At 39.5% G+C, this 16,993-nt stretch overlaps 1 protein-coding gene across 3 annotated transcripts; it reads left to right on the top strand.

Annotated features, from left to right (window-relative positions):
* Positions 1 to 2,498: 2,498 nt before the first annotated feature.
* LOC126251322 (probable chitinase 10) lies at positions 2,499 to 13,947 on the top strand. Of its 3 annotated transcripts, none has more exons than XM_049951653.1 (3): positions 2,499 to 2,574; positions 8,498 to 10,186; positions 10,496 to 13,947. In XM_049951653.1, exons 1-3 carry the CDS (start codon positions 2,562 to 2,564, stop codon positions 11,089 to 11,091), a joined length of 2,298 nt encoding a protein of 765 aa, XP_049807610.1. In that variant the 5' UTR covers positions 2,499 to 2,561; the 3' UTR covers positions 11,092 to 13,947. The 3 variants fall into 3 exon arrangements, with proteins under 3 accessions (XP_049807610.1, XP_049807611.1, XP_049807609.1); XM_049951654.1 differs by having other exon boundaries at positions 8,498 to 10,129; positions 10,439 to 13,947; XM_049951652.1 differs by having other exon boundaries at positions 8,498 to 13,947.
* The last annotated feature ends 3,046 nt before the right edge of the window (positions 13,948 to 16,993 follow it).

The raw sequence follows: 16,993 nt of genomic DNA on the forward strand, positions 1-16,993 counted from the left end.
AGGCTGTTTCGTTATGTCATACTGGAAAACTCCGAACGATCGAATCAAATGCGATTTCATGCTTAACGTTTTAGGGTGAAAGAAGAAAATTCCCGAAGTATTTCCCTTCTCTAATTCTCCCTACACAGCCGTGAACCTGGGAGTGTTTTAAGTAGATCTTTTGCGTAATTCGTAAACTTCATCTTCTTTGAAGGTAAAATGGTTTCGATAGTGTCTTATATTTTTTTTTTCCTTCCACATTCCTGCCGTCAGTGTTCGAGGCAACAAAAAAATTTTCAAATGTGTGTGAAATCTTATGGGACTTAACTACTTATGTCATCAGTCCCTAAGCTTACACACTACTTAACCTAAATTATCCTAAGGACGAACATACACACCCATGCCCGAGGGAGGACTCGAACCTCCGCCGGGACCGGTGGCACAGTCCATGACTGCAGCGCCCTGGACCGCTCGGCTAATCTCGCGCGGCTTGAGGCTACAGCGTAGTGTAGTGTCCAATGCGTTACTTTGTTTTGGGAAAATGGAATTCGTATGCTCTGGTCTGTTCGTACACTGATTATGTATTTTTTCCTTTGCGTTTCGTCGCAAAGTTTCAAAAATTGGCACTGCTGAGGTACCTTGGTAAAACATTTGCGATAAAGGTAAAGTCCGTGGCGCTCAATCCGTAAACTGGGTTCTGGCCTGACTGAAGGTAGCCTTTTAGGGCGATGTTACACTATTAAATGTACTGGACGATATTGTTTCGTCCAGTATATGGGACTCAGTGTAACAAGGAACTTTCGTCAAATGTTGCCTTACTTCCAGTTTATTTGATCAACTCCAGCGCTTCGCCTTAGATCTGGTCAAAGAAATTGTTCCTCTTCTGTTTCCTCCAATGAGAAATATAAACACTAGGAGCGCTTGCATCGCTGTATCTGTCTGACATCCAATGTTTATTAACATGTCTTCGAAATTAACATGGTGTGTCGCATCTACGACGAAATTGATAGCAGTGTACGGCGCAGATGAAGCACTGTATCCCGAATACAAAAGCAGAATATGAAGCAACGAGAGCTGTAAGAAAATTGTTATGGCCATTAAGCGTAAAGTATGTTCAGGATGTATCCCCAGGATATAAAACAGATAATCTACAACTTTTGTAAAAATAAAAATATTTTTTATGGCCGTGGTAAGTACTAAATAGTTATTTGCCTTCAGTTTCAAACATTTCTGGTATTCCTTTTTGTCAATGTGCACTGCGGTATTCGAGCGCTGTATTGTAGAGTACCTCTCTCCCCCTGCAAGAAATAGCAATGTAACGGTGAGCCTGTCCTTTCCTGATGTAGCTAAGCCACTTTTCCTGAGCACGAATTGAAATGTACTCTCGTTTATTCGCAAGTAATTTTCATACGACTTTACGTTCTCGACTTGCAGCTTCCGTTAACAAATTTTGTGTAGGCTTTTATTATCTCCCCGTGAAACGACTCTGTTCCTCTTCCAAATGCAAACATAATCCAATCGTAATACACAGTTCCAGGTCACAGTAATAAGTCATTGTCCATCATTCTGAAACGCTGACGAAATATTGGATGAGAGTGTAATACACCCTATTGCTCCGCGTGAAAGATCTGTGTCCACTATTTGATCGGATTTCTTTGTCCAACAAACTTGATTGTATAATGGCCCTTCATCCGCTGGAAATATCTCCCTTACTCAAACTGATAGCAGGGCGAGTGGACAGGGGGTCATCCTGGACGGACTGGAACGAGAAGAAATCCCCACTCCCACTCAGGATTGAACGCGAGATCTCTCGGAACAGAGTCCAGAACTCAACTTGCTAGACCGTCACGCCTACTAAAAGATTTATGAGAATAGTTATCTACCTTAATACGTCTGATGAAGGAATAATTAGTGTGGAGAATAACTTAATTCAATGGCGTCTTTAAGCTAGATACGTTGTTAAACTACTGTGAATATTTAAAAAAAATCATTCCAACAATAATTGTTACGTTTTATAAAAAATAGGTACGTTTTATAAAAAAGTATGATCGTACATTGCATAATCCCATGCCACCGCATGTTATTCCTCTTTCCAACATCCCCTAAGTGAACTGAATATCCATTATTCCTTTGCATCGTAACCCACTTCCAGATACATGTCAAAATGTTGAAATACTACATAATAACAGAAATATCTGGCATGTGTTAAGAACAGCAATCTTTATTTCCGTCATACGTAATCAGTACGTGCTTGTGGTGGGGTCAACTGCTGTAACTAAGCGCATAGTGCATTTCCCCGCCAAATATATCCCCGTATCTCCGTACGTAATGAGATGACGTGATGTACAATCTAAAGAGCGTGTCAAAGAATGGGCGTAGTGCTTTCGCACTGTAACCTTCCGAAATTTGGCATTTCCCGTTCGTGGCATACCACCTGTTGCACTTTGCGAGATAAGATCAAGATAACTCGTTTCACTGTGATAATTCCATACGTGCTGTGATATATAAGCTCTAGCCGCCACTGGCTATCCATAGTAGCCGCATTCGCTTAGAACCGTCGAAATCTCAGACGCGTTTCCGACATGAATCTACGAGGTGAGTTACAGCAATAGCTTATTTTACCGTCTGCGTTTGTGATTGCCGCTGTTCTCTTTCAAAGGGTTCCCTATACAGATGTGTTAGACATGCACTAGGGATCGACTCTATACCACATACGTTTCTGTGTCTGTATATTGAGGATTCCCAAGGGGATTGTCACTGGGAATAAGGTGCAACGTTTTCATGTTTCTTGTGTACTTCGTCTCTGCAGAAAGTTTACCACTTGTGACCTGTTTTCAGATCTGTTAATTAATAACTGTAATTAAAGCAACATTCAGTTAATTAAGAGATGAATTAACAAATTAGGACACTGTTAGATAGAACTTATGGTTTCGTTACTTAAAGTCACAAATTTATTAGCAGCTAAGACTTACTGAGTGCTTAGTGGATGTTCTGTGATTGAGACCACTCGGTTTAGTTTCTTATTCGACTACTCTCGTATTTGACAGAAGTGCTTCCTGTAGCATGGAAAGCATTAATTTTCTTCGTTTATGATACTATGATTTTGCCTAGATGGGTCATATAAGGCACTATTTTGGGACAGAATTTCACTGTTCGTAAACGTTAAGCATTGCAGTTTTGGTTGTTAAACAAAAATCGCTATTCCCGCCATCGAGTTTTGACTTGTAGTTCCGTATTAGTTGCATAATACTTTACTACACAGAACTTGAGTAATTTCCTTCTGTAATTCTGCTACTGACTCGATTGTTAATTTGTTATAAAATTCTCTGCTCATCCAGTTCTATAGGAGCTTCGCAATAATGTTAAGTTTTACAAACACTTCATTATATTCAAAGGTGTTTCTTCTTAAATGCGTAGTTTAACAGGTATTATAGTTTCGTATGCTGCTGAGTTTTTCTAAAGAGTTATCCAACCCACATTTGCTCATAGCATTGCGATGACTCATCCTGTGGACTTCTCTGCATAATTGTACCTGAAAAGTGCTATTGGACGTAATGTACACAATAATGGATTTATCATTGTGCTTAAAGCAACGGTAACAGCAATAAAAGACTTTACTTCTAATGACTCAGAAAATAAACGACTATCCCAATGCTCTCACCTCAATTGCTGCATTTCTTTTCCCTGAATCGTAAGATAAAGTTACGAAATCTTTTAAGAATGTGGAACATTTCAAGAGCCGAAATTATTGTTGTTGCTATTATGGTCTTCACTCTGAAGACTAGTTTGTTGCAGTTCTCCGTGCTATTCTATCTTGTGCAAGCCTATTCATCCCTGAATGACTGCTGCAGCCTACTTCCTTCTGAATCTGCTTGTTATATTCATTTCTTTGTCTCATCCTACGATTTTTACTCCTCCCCCCCTCCACCCCACCGCTAAACTGGATACCCCTTGATGTCTCAGAATGTGCCCTAACAACAGGTCCCTTTTTTTAGTCTAGCTGAGCCACAAATTTCTTTTCTCCGCAGTTCTATTCAGTACCTCGTAACTGGTTACGAGATCTATCTATTTAACCTTCGGCAGTCTTCTGTAGTACATTACGTAAGCTTGTATTCTCTTCTTGTATATAGAAAGCTTATAGCTGTTTATCGTCACAAAGCTACACTCCGTACAAATACGTCCAGAAGAGGCTTCCTAACACTTAAATCTATATACTTTTCTTTATAAACGCTCTTTTGCCATTATCAGTATACTTTTTATATACTCTCTTCTATAGCCATCAACATTTATTTTGCTGCCTTATTAACAAAATTCGTCGTAAACTTCAAGTGTCTCGTTTCCCAATCTAATTCCATCAGCACCACTCGATTGATTTCGACTTCATTCGATTGTCCATGTCTTGCTTTTGTTAAAATTAATTTTATAGCCTCCTGTCAAGACACTGTCCATTCTGTTCAACTGCTCTTCCAAGTCCCCCTTACATGCTCCTCTGCCCTTGTAACTGCATTTTGGTTTCTGTACAATTATTAAATAGAGTTTCGCTTCCTTCAGAATTTCAAAGAGAATACTCGAGTCAACTGGGTCAAAACCTTTCTCTAAGCCTGCAAATGGTTAATTATTATCAATGAAACATATCTAAGTTTTGCTGATCATTGTAGAAGTCAAATTTTTTTTATTTCTGTTCAAGTTACTGTTTAACTCTGGGCTTGGCATGCCTTTTGCAAGCACCACTTAGTTTTTAATATACTCATAGCAGCAGTGAATTCATTCATCTCATTACATCTAACTGTTGTTTTTCCTAATCCGTGCATAAATAGTATGTTGTCGACGTGAGGGGTGTGAACTAACATTTAACGACTGGAACAGGTGAGCTAATTAACCGTGACTGTTATATTGCTTTATGTAATACAGTTTCTTTCACACAGTTACTTTATTTCAACAAAGGTTGATTGTGAATTCTGTTTAAAGATACTATAGCATTTGAAAAAACACCACATTCATTCTACGAAAGGTCCAGTGGAGCGTTCTGTACATCAGAAACTATTTAAGTTGAATTAGATTGTTGTAGCTAGAAAATGATGTAGATAGTCTCCAGTTTGGTTTTCGTAACAAACGTGTGAATCTGAATTATATTTTCTCTAAATGAGGATTGTTTACTTAGGACTGATTATTTGTCGTCATTGATTGCTCCATCGTGGGTCAGCCTTAGCAACTAAACAGCAAACACTAAGCATAGACAGCATGATTTGAAAAATTTTCTGGTTTTTTGGTAGAATCACCAGTGACACAGTCATTCCTTTTAATGATACATGTAAAACATTTAATGATGTAATCCAAAAGTCTGTAATTATGACTGTTGACTATCAAATTGTTCCAAAGCCCTAGAACTCTGGGAAAATTCTTAGAAATTTGGTATCCGTTTCTCAGGCAATATATTTTCTATCTTGCCAACTATCTGGGTAAATTGGTACTTAGGGTCGCTGTATTATTTAAACCAATAAGTAGAAAGTAGAGGATTGTACATTGTGCTAGGTTTCCTATTTGCTGCGCTGTTCATATTAGTTTTTTTTTTCTTGTTCTGTCTTGTATTTATGTTATCGACGAGGATTTATATTTCTGTTTACAAACATGAAACGTACATACTGAATAGTTTTCATAGTTTGCATCATGAGGACGGGCTGACCTGCATTAGTTTCAAACACGTGTTACACTCTATGGAATTCATAATTTTGAAAGTATTTGTGATATTATGTAGCCGTACGAATACTCCAGTTATAACTTTTTGAAGGATCCCGTGCTTTTGTCTTATAATATGAAGCGTTTGATCTGGTTTTGTCCCGCTATCTTTTCAGGAAAACGTGTGTGACAAACGTTTCTGATATTAAACCTTCTTCAACAGCGCCGACTGTAGAGATCTCGTGTAAATCCGAGCCTAATTCTAGCTTTCCGACAGCGAGTAACGTCTTTGTTGTAGTGATCTTACTGCCGTTGGTGGGCAGTACAAGCAATGGGAGTTTTAATAATCTTCACTGAAAGTTTTAAAAGCTAAATGCCATCATATAAGGCTAAACATTTAACACGACAGGGACAGCATTATCATACCATTATTCGTAACGCATTTAAAGTTTACTTGAAGTTACAATGAGCGACCGAACTTTTATACCTTGGGATGTAGCTCACTCCATACATTTACAGTATCTTCAAACTGATCTAGAAGCTATTGCTGTACGAAAGTGAGTGACCACAGAGGAGACAGCGGTTTTCCAGGCCTTCCTCACGTGCAATACACTCTGGACACAGATCACTTTAAAACGAGCCGTCTAATGTGAAAGAGGTCTTGGAACGATCTCGACTTTTCAGCTACGAATGTAAGGAGGAAAAATAAGATTATTTGTACTTTACATTACCTACATCTATCAGGCAAGGATAGATTGCTTCTCGCCATAAATACGACACGTTGGGTAGCAGAGCAGACACGCTGTTACATTTTTAGCTTTCAGCCAAAGCTTTCTCTATAAAGGGAAACACACCCACACACACTCATTCACACAAAATAGCACACCTCAAGCACACATAAGAGCCACATCCATCAGCTCGGACTAGCATGCCGGAATTCCAGCTCGAGCAGCTGGATGTGGCGGTCATGTGTGAGTGAGGCGTGCTAGCTTGTGTGAATGAATTCGTGTTTGTGTGTGTGTGTGTGTTTGTGTGTGTGTATGTATGTGGGTATTTTCTTTTCGGAAGAGGGCATTGCCAGAATGCTAAACATGTAATAGTCTTTTCGTTGTGCCTGTCTTCAACTTATCGTTTCATCTTAAGGTGGGAAGCTACCCATCCTTTTCCGTATATTGCTGATATTCCAACCAAGAGTTGCTATGACTATCAGACAGGCATATAAACGTTTCCTGCAGCGTTCTGTACCGTCAGGTTGTGGTTTCAGGAAATAACCCATAAAACACTTTTGTCTTCGGAAGACAGACCACCTGAGAAAGTAAATTTTGCAACAGTCTGATCAGAATTCGATGTTAGATCATGCTATTTAATGTTACATAACTGGATTTTTCTATAGTTATCAAAAATTACTGAACTGTGTGCAACGGCCAGAATTTAAACTTGATGAATACTAACTCAGCAATTCGCATTTGCATCAACAAGCACGTTTTCAAACATTTTCACAGAATTCATCTCGGGCTCACAGTGAAACACTAACGGAAGGACATTATTTTTCTGCCAGAGAAATGTACGGGTGTAATGGCATTAACATAGCGTTAGAGTTAATATTTTGGTAATGGGAAGAGTAATTGAGTTTGGTATCTTCGAATACAAGCTGACGGTTTAGTTTGGCATCGAAATAAACTTATTCCTGACAGACCAAATAAATCCATTCTTAGAGTCCAGCTATGAAAGTGTTTACTTGTCATGGCTTCACTGGGAAGGCGGAAACAGATGGGGGTTGGTGCTCGGTTGGCCCATCGTACGTTAATCGTGCCCCAGGGATAATGCCACATTAGAAACACTTTAGGAAACGTCGATGGAATTGGTTGGGTACAGGTTTAGACATCCTAACTGTGCTGTGTACTATTAAAAACTGTCAGTTCTCTGCTCCTGTGCCGTCTAGGAAAGCCTTAGCCACTGCTGTTGGGTGCAGTTGAGGAACTTTTTGTTATAAGAAATAATGATCTTACGTTACCTTTTAAAATTTTCAAGAAAATAATCCAGCTTTTTTCCATAGCTGACAAGTTTAATTCGTGTCACAAGACTTTAAAGAGACAACAGCACATAATGGAATGCTGCATATATGACATTAATGTTTGGTTTCTTGCTGCCCTATCTGTTCAGTGTATATAGGCATCAGAATCCTTTATTATGTTGTTTCATTACAATAAGGTAAATGTCTCCCATTAAACTTTCGTCAACTGCACATCATTCTCCACCAGCTTTCCTCTGTTCTGTTGAACAAAATACGTGTATCATGAAAAGCCTTGTCGGGACTCCTGAATTAAAAAGTATAGCTCCAGTACTTTTCCAGCGTACTGTGGAGCCATGGTCACTTGAATTTTTGTTTAAAGTAAAACGATCTGTTATGGCTTCATAGAAGCCATACATAACTTGTATTATTCGTTCTAGAAATATATGGAGAAATAATTACCAATAACTGTTTATAAACCAGGAAGGCTGTTGGGTACAGGGTGCAATATGCGCATTGGGAAATTATTCATTTTGGTTCGTTTTACTTCATTTCCATCTATTTTTTTTACTCAGCAAAAAAAATGAAAGAAAAGAAAACATACTTCTACGCCACTTCGACAGAGAATGAAGTGGCAGCCAGTATAACAGCAGAGGGCAAAACATACTTGTTCATCGCATAATGACCACGACAATTCCATAATTCCTTTTGAGTCATAGTATAGAAAATATACTGTTGTGTATAAAGTATGCTGTCACTAACGAGTAAATTTGAACAAACAGAATGTCTCTCAGCGAAAGATAATTAACGTAGACATTTCTTCTATTTCAGCAAGTGTGTTAACGACCGTGTTGGTCGTAATTGCTACTGCTGCCGTCCACGCATCACCTGTAGGCGACTGTCCGCCAGTAGATCCAGTGGATCACACAGACCATCTACCAGACAGCCACAACTGTTCACTTTTCTACAAATGTGATCACGCAGCACCTGTACTGTTTGTATGTCCTGACGGGTTGCACTTCAACCCTACACTGGAAGTCTGTGACTGGCCAGATAATGCAGGTTGCAAAGGTGGATCAGCATCTACCTCAGCTCCCAGCTCCACAGCTGCTCCTACAAGTGCTGCCACTACAGCTGCTCCAACATCAGCTCCAAGCTCGACAGCTAAACCTGCTCCATCAGGAGACTGCCCAGCTGTCGGCACATGTCCACAAAATGAAGATGAGAATTCTATTGCTAAGCACCTTCCCCATGCCTCAAACTGCAGTCAGTTCTGCAAATGTGACCATGGTAAACCCGTGACATTCGACTGCCCTGCTGGACTTCACTTCAACCCTATTCTGGAGGTATGTGACTGGCCAGAAAATGCAGGTTGTGCAGGTGGATCAGCATCAACGTCAGCTCCTAGCTCCACAGCTGCTCCTACAAGTGCTGCCACTACAGCTGCTCCAACATCAGCACCAAGCACCACAGCTAAACCTGCTCCATCAGGAGACTGCCCAGCTGTCGGCACATGTCCACAAAATGAAGATGAGAATTCTATTGCTAAGCACCTTCCCCATGCCTCAAACTGCAGTCAGTTCTGCAAATGTGACCATGGTAAACCCGTGACATTCGACTGCCCTGCTGGACTTCACTTCAACCCTATTCTGGAGGTATGTGACTGGCCAGAAAATGCAGGTTGTGCAGGTGGATCAGCATCAACGTCAGCTCCTAGCTCCACAGCTGCTCCTACAAGTGCTGCCACTACAGCTGCTCCAACATCAGCACCAAGCACCACAGCTAAACCTGCTCCATCAGGAGACTGCCCAGCTGTCGGCACATGTCCACAAAATGAAGATGAGAATTCTATTGCTAAGCACCTTCCCCATGCCTCAAACTGCAGTCAATTCTGCAAATGTGACCATGGTAAACCCGTGGCATTTGACTGCCCTGCTGGACTTCACTTCAACCCTACTCTGGAGGTATGTGACTGGCCAGAAAATGCAGGCTGCGCAGGTGGTTCAGCATCAACTTCAGCTCCTAGCTCCACAGCTGCTCCTACAAGTGCTGCCACTACAGCTGCTCCAACATCAGCCCCAAGCTCCACAGTTGCTCCTACAAGTGCTTCCACTACAGTTGCTCCAACATCAGCACCAAGCTCCACAGCTAAACCTGCTCCATCAGGAGACTGCCCAGCTGTCGGCACATGTCCACAAAATGAAGATGAGAATTCTATTGCTAAGCACCTTCCCCATGCCTCAAACTGCAGTCAGTTCTGCAAATGTGACCATGGTAAACCCGTGACATTCGACTGCCCTGCTGGACTTCACTTCAACCCTACTCTGGAGGTATGTGACTGGCCAGAAAATGCAGGCTGCGCAGGTGGTTCAGCATCAACTTCAGCTCCTAGCTCCACAGCTGCTCCTACAAGTGCTGCCACTACAGCTGCTCCAACATCAGCACCAAGCTCCACAGTTGCTCCTACAAGTGCTTCCACTACAGTTGCTCCAACATCAGCACCAAGCTCCACAGCTAAACCTGCTCCATCAGGAGACTGCCCAGCTGTCGGCACATGTCCACAAAATGAAGATGAGGATTCTATTGCTAAGCACCTTCCCCATGCCTCAAACTGCAGTCAGTTCTGCAAATGTGACCATGGTAAACCCGTGACATTCGACTGCCCTGCTGGACTTCACTTCAACCCTACTCTGGAGGTATGTGACTGGCCAGAAAATGCAGGTTGTGCAGGTGGATCAGCATCAACTTCGGCTCCCAGCTCCACTGCAGCACCTACAAGTGCTGCCACTACAGCTGCTCCAACATCAGCACCAAGCTCCACAGCTAAACCTGCTCCATCAGGAGACTGCCCAGCTGTCGGCACATGTCCACAAAATGAAGATGAGAATTCTATTGCTAAGCACCTTCCCCATGCCTCAAACTGCAGTCAGTTCTGCAAATGTGACCATGGTAAACCCGTGACATTCGACTGCCCTGCTGGACTTCACTTCAACCCTACTCTGGAGGTGTGTGACTGGCCAGAAAATGCAGGTTGTGCAGGTGGATCAGCATCAACCTCAGCTCCCAGCTCCACAGCTGCTGCTACAAGTGCTGCCACTACAGCTGCTCCCACAGGTGCTGCCACTACAGCTGCTCCAACAGCTGCACCAAGTTCAACTGCCGAACCAACAGTAGCTCCCTCAGGTGACTGCCCAGCAGTTGGCTCCTGCCCACAAAATGAAGATGAGAACTCTATTGCTAAGCATCTTCCCCATGCATCCGACTGCACCAAGTTCTGCAAATGTGACCATGGGAAACCTGTCACATTCGACTGTCCTGCTGGACTTCACTTCAACCCTACTCTGGAAGTGTGTGACTGGCCATACCGCGCTGGGTGTGCAAGTAAATCAGGAGCAACAGCAGCTTCTAGCTCATCTACAGCTTGATCAACAAGGACTGCCACTACAGGTGGTACAACTTGAGCTGCACCAACAACTGCTGCACCTAGGAGCTCCATTATATCAGACTCTTGCAATTCAGTTGGATCACGTCTTGTGAATGATCATGTCTCTATTGTTAAGTGTCTTTCATACAGAACCATCTGCGGTGAATATTGTAGACGATTGACTAATAACTAAGAATGTCATGGTGGACTTCATTTCATTTTAAAATTGCACGTGTGTGACTATCCGTCTTGTGCTGCTTGTGAATCAGTGAAAAGTGTATATATATATATATATATATATATATATATATATATATATATATATATATATAAACTGTGTATTACTTAGGAATTTTTCATGCTCTTAGAATTATGTAATGTACACATTTGGTTCATTACTCATAATAAAGTCATACGTTTAATGCTGTTAAACCTATATAGGGTCCCTTTTCATTGTCATAGACGGAACAGGTCAGATATATTGAAATATGTCTGCAGGTCATGTGAAGTATGCTATTCATTTTTGCCTGTATACTAATATTGCAATCAGCGTTCATGACTGAAATTATCCTCTAAACCAACATCTATCTTTATAAGTCTCTAAAGTCTACACCTCTCTTATCACAGTAATACTTGCATTATAACATGTAAGTTTCCCCTACTTTCACTCTCGCAACTCTGCACAATGTTTGGACGTATAAACATCATACAAGACTGGTCTTCTCAGAGCAAGTAATATGTCGCAAGTGTAGGTTTATTTTAGCATTCCCAAAGCGAACGATTTATGAGTAGTCTTCCGTTTAAAGGTTCTGTATGTCATTCAGATTCTGTCATTCAAATGCCATTATGTCATTCAGAGGCCGGTCAAATATCTTCTCGCAGTATCGTGTGTACAACTGGTTTTTACTTACTTTATCTTCCCTTTCTTAAATATTCATATCCCTTGAACAACCTTCTGTATATTTCTTCCGCCGTTCAGCTTTCCCTTCTTTGCTTAGTACTGATTTGCAATGTGAACTGATGATATTCATGCAGCTGTTTCTCTCCAGTTTTTCTGTAAGTGGTACTAGTCTTTGCCCAAGATTTGGGTACCCCTAGCCACTTCTGTTTAGCCATTTCACACCTCCTGTCAGTCTCACTATTACATGTTTGTATTCCCTTCCACCTGCTTCACTTGGTGCATTTTTATATTTTCTCCTTTCATCAGTTAAATTCAATACCTCCTCTCCCATCCATGGATTTCTACTATACCTTATGCTTTTACTTATTTAATCCTCAGTAATGCCTGATATTTTCAGGGAAGCAGAAGGTGATCTCACGTAAATTGTTAAAATGTAATTTTTCTTGAAAAGTATTTTTATTACCCAGATGGCGTACACATAGAAAGACTAAAATTTATCTAGTAGACTAGTTTCACTTGTGAGTGCAATTATCCTCATATCTACAGACTCCACAAAAGACAGATATCCACCTTAAATAAAAAAAATTTCACCCAGCTATCTTCAAGCTTAATATGTTTGAACGAATCAAGAATGCCAAGATAAAAACTATTACAGATGGTAAAAAGGTCAGCAACTAAAGCATGGAAAGAACATAAAATATAAATATTTTTATATTAAATTTTTTTAGTTAACTATGCTCGTATGAGACGCACGTTGAACAAAAAGTGGATATACCGGTAAAAACCTTATCATGCAATAACTTTCACATGTATAACAGGCAAATTCACTGAAAAAGAAGTTGTTGTTACAGCACAATAAAAATGAGACTCGATCTATATCTGCAGGAACACACACGATAAATACACAGAGGTAACAAAATTCGTGGGATACCTCCTAATATCGTGTTGGACATCATTTAGACCGGTGAACTGCAGTATCTCGATGTGGCATGGACTCAAGAAGTCGTTTAAAATCCCCTACAGAAATGTTGAGGCATGCTGCCTATGTAGCCGTCCATAACTGCGTAAGAGTTACTGGTGCTGGATTTTGGGTATGGACGCTCCTTAGATTATGTCCCATAAATCTTCGATGGGAAAAGAAACAACAAACATTATTCAACATAATATATGGAGTACAAAGGCAATCACAATAAAATAACACGAAAGGAATAAATACACAAAAATGGAGGAATAGGAAGGAACAGACAGAGTGGGAAACCCAAAGGATAATGTAAGGTTTAGAAGTGGGGAAGTATTCAGATGTGTTTGGTCATTTAAGGTCTAATCAGCACTATGGGCTAGATATTTACTGTCTTCCCAGAGTTCCAACAGGATGAGTTTTTGGTCTTTATTTGCTAAGTGAAGTACATGGGACGGTGGATAGTACTTGTGGACCTCACTCAGTACATGCTAAAAAATGTGGAATCACAACACAGTTATCTTTGGTATTGAATATACACTGGGTTGTCGTGTCTTCATATATTAGGACATCCTGTAATTGCTGGATGTCAGTGTTTTTGTTACACTCTGTGATACCTGTCCTAAGTGTAGTGTCGTACACCATTTCCTGCAGACAGTGGAAGGATCAGCAAGTGAGAATAGAGGAGGGGTATAATTTTCAATTTTGGTTTCCTATGGGAGGTGTGGTTAGTCAGGTCAAGACTGTGACTATTGGTTGGGGCAATAAATTTTATTCTGTGGAATTCTGCTTTGAAATCTTATTTGAACATGGATACAGATATAAGATGGTGTACCATTCGGTGGGAAATTGCATGGTTATCTGTTGCTGGGTACTGTGACCAAGCAGGTGCTACTGTTTCTGTATATGTACTGTTTCTATATTTTCTGAAACAATGTGTCTATGTACTGGTATCAGCAGTGAGATCTGGGTAATATATGGGTTTGTTAAAAATTTAATTTGTAAACAGAGTATTTTTATGATGACTATTTAAATTATGCAAGAATTTGTTGAGTTGTCTTGTAGTGAATGTCCATATGCACATCACATCATCTACATATCTGAGTTGTGAACAAAACTTCTTTATTCACAAAACAGAGGGTACCCTACAGCTAAGCAATCTAACTGTCCATAGAAAGGCCCTTGAAACTGGAAATACTTTTGTGCTAAGCGTAACTGAGTGGCCAGTATCAAATCATTCAATTCCATATGGTTGACATTAGATATGTACATCAGTTCTGTCGGAATATCAACACATTTTAACATGGGTCTGTTGTAAAACAGGCTGCAGACATTAAAGGAATTTAATTTAGCCCTGTGTGAGATTGATTTTTTATTTTATTTAGAAGGTCACCTAAATTTGATACACCATGCTTTGATTTGAATTTAGTCTTGGTTTCAATTAAAGTGACCAATTTTGTAGCTAGTCAGGTAGAACAGTGAATGACACTAAAACTGGGTGGATGGATACAACGTTCTTATGTAGTTTATGAAGCCCATACAGTCTAAAAGGAACTACATTCATAATAGTTAATAGCCCTGATTCAAAATCAGAAAATATGCTTTTACATCAACTAGTTACACATTTAATATCATATCTGAATAATTTAGTAGGGCCTCTGTCCACACAATCACACTTGTTCAAAAGTATACTACTATTGCATGATTAGATTTTGTGACAACGATGCCTTGCTCATGTAATTTCTTTTCAATGGTTTTGACAATTTGAAAATTATTAGCCTGCAGAGTGTTACACTCAAATGGTTGTTCCTTTCCGTAGCATAAACAACTAAATATTTTGTGGTAGTGTCATAGTTTAAGCTTATTCTATATCTCCATTCATCACATTTAGTTGCTCTTCCAATGGAGGATGGGATGGAGAGTATTTAAAACCATTCTAGAGGACCTTTTGTTCATTTGTCGAAAATATGAAGTTCCACAGGCTGAATATACATTGGGAAAACCGTTGTTTGAAATTTAGGATTAGAACTGCTCTCACACTACTAATCACAGATAATTCCTTGTTCTGTGCCAAGAATATATCATGAACATCAACGTCACCAGAAACATCAAAGTCACTTGGATACAACTTCAAAGCGGTAGTGACAGGTATCACTTTTGTAAGAGTAGAGTTAGGTAACTTTTTTAAAAACTAGTATTAATCATCAGCTATATAACGTAACAACATAAAATTTCTTAATAAATAAGAGTTACACATATTATTTACTATGTTTTCTGTGAAATCTGAAGTAATTAACTGATTTGCAAAGTGACCACTCAACGTAACAGGAAAGGTTAACTGGGAATAGCTAGTAAGGTTAAGTGGTCTAGGCAATAAAATAATTGGAAATGCATTAAATAAATTTAATTTTTAATTCAAAACATTCTAAAAGTACGTTGCAATAACGTTCAGTTGATAGTTGTTGATCGATGAAATACAATTTTTGAAATTTTAAATAAAAATAGCCGTAGGGAATACTACATTCACACAAATCAACATTAAATGAGGTCTTCAGTTCTATGATATAAATAACTGAACGGCTGAGAAAGTTTTGTAACTATATCAGCAGTGGCAATATATGCATTTTCATCTGTTACAGAAAATCTGTTGGAAGGTATGCGCCACTTGGAAAGTAGATCGAAGAGACTTCTCTGATCCATCAACAAAATTGAGACCGAATCTTTTTTTACTTCATACACTTTAACAGTTACTAAGTCATCCACTTTAATTTTTGAAAAATGGTCATCTTCTTCAACGTCTTCGTTCGAAGAATAGTGAGATTCTTTTAATACCAAATGCGTGCTTTTATCTAACAATGAATCCAGTTCTAAAGGAATAGGTTTTTCTAATTATGTTTCTACGATTCTGTGGCAGAGGCTTGTTCTTCCAGGTGGGTCTTCGCAGATGAACTCGTAAGAATAAGAGATTCTCCTTTCTTTCGCCAAGGAATTTCCCTTTTCTAGGTACCAAAGTGTGGGTATAGAAGCAGGGCTTCAGCACTCACAGGTAATTCTGCTTGGAGTTCTTGTTCATGAGAACAAGAAGGAATGTTATTACCAACAACGGTACTAGAGATAGAAGAATTTAAATCAGTAACAGAGGCAGGAGAAGATGGCGGAAATAAACCTGGAAATGTAATAACAACATTACTTTCTGAAACAACTTCAATTCTTAGATGGCTCATTACAAATGAACAGACGATCTGTTTCGTCTAATGTTTCATCACTGAAAGACATTAGTCACGTATGTTTGAAATCTTTGGTGATATTAGAGGGAGTGAAAGCAGATTGAAATGTTTCACTAACTAGGTCTAGTATGTCACAGATACAGAGTGTCTGTCTGGGATGATTTAGTAGCCAACTGACGCAAGATTTATAGTAGCAGCACGTTAAAGGCCTATAAACGACAATATCTAAAGGTTACATTTTATTACTGCATTTTGGCGGTATCGCTGACAAAATTTGTGGCATTGGAAAGTAAAAATTTATGATTAAAATAAACTAGGTCTAAAAGTAGACTTTATCAAAATTTTTACAACGAATGATGTACATTATTTTCGAAAGTAAAGAGATGTATAAACTACAAAGGTAAAAAATTATATTTATGTTAAGCAGACTGGCCCACATAACCTAACTGTCTTGGTGTCTAGTTAACGTAACCACACATTCTTTTTTTCCATGACACTACAAAACTTTTAAACAAAGATTAATCAAAAACATGACAACTTGCTGTACAGCGATAGCAGCTCGAGCTGTTTTGGTGTATTTGGCTTCTGCGAAATTCTTGAAATAACAAAGGCGCAGTGAACAAAATGAACAGGAAGGAAACGTTTGATCTCTGGAACCAAACAAAAGAATTGCTTGTTGCTTTTCAGTCTTTATTAACAACTTAAGTTCTTAGAGGTGAAGAGTTTCTTGGCCATCTGATGAAAGACATAGGAAACAACTTCCACTAATCTTACAAGCAAGAACCAGTTGACCTGACCTGGCCAGTTAACCTAGCTC

The sequence above is a fragment of the Schistocerca nitens genome, chromosome 4, assembly GCF_023898315.1.
Source record: "Schistocerca nitens isolate TAMUIC-IGC-003100 chromosome 4, iqSchNite1.1, whole genome shotgun sequence".
Classification (NCBI taxonomy): Eukaryota; Metazoa; Arthropoda; class Insecta; order Orthoptera; family Acrididae; genus Schistocerca; species Schistocerca nitens.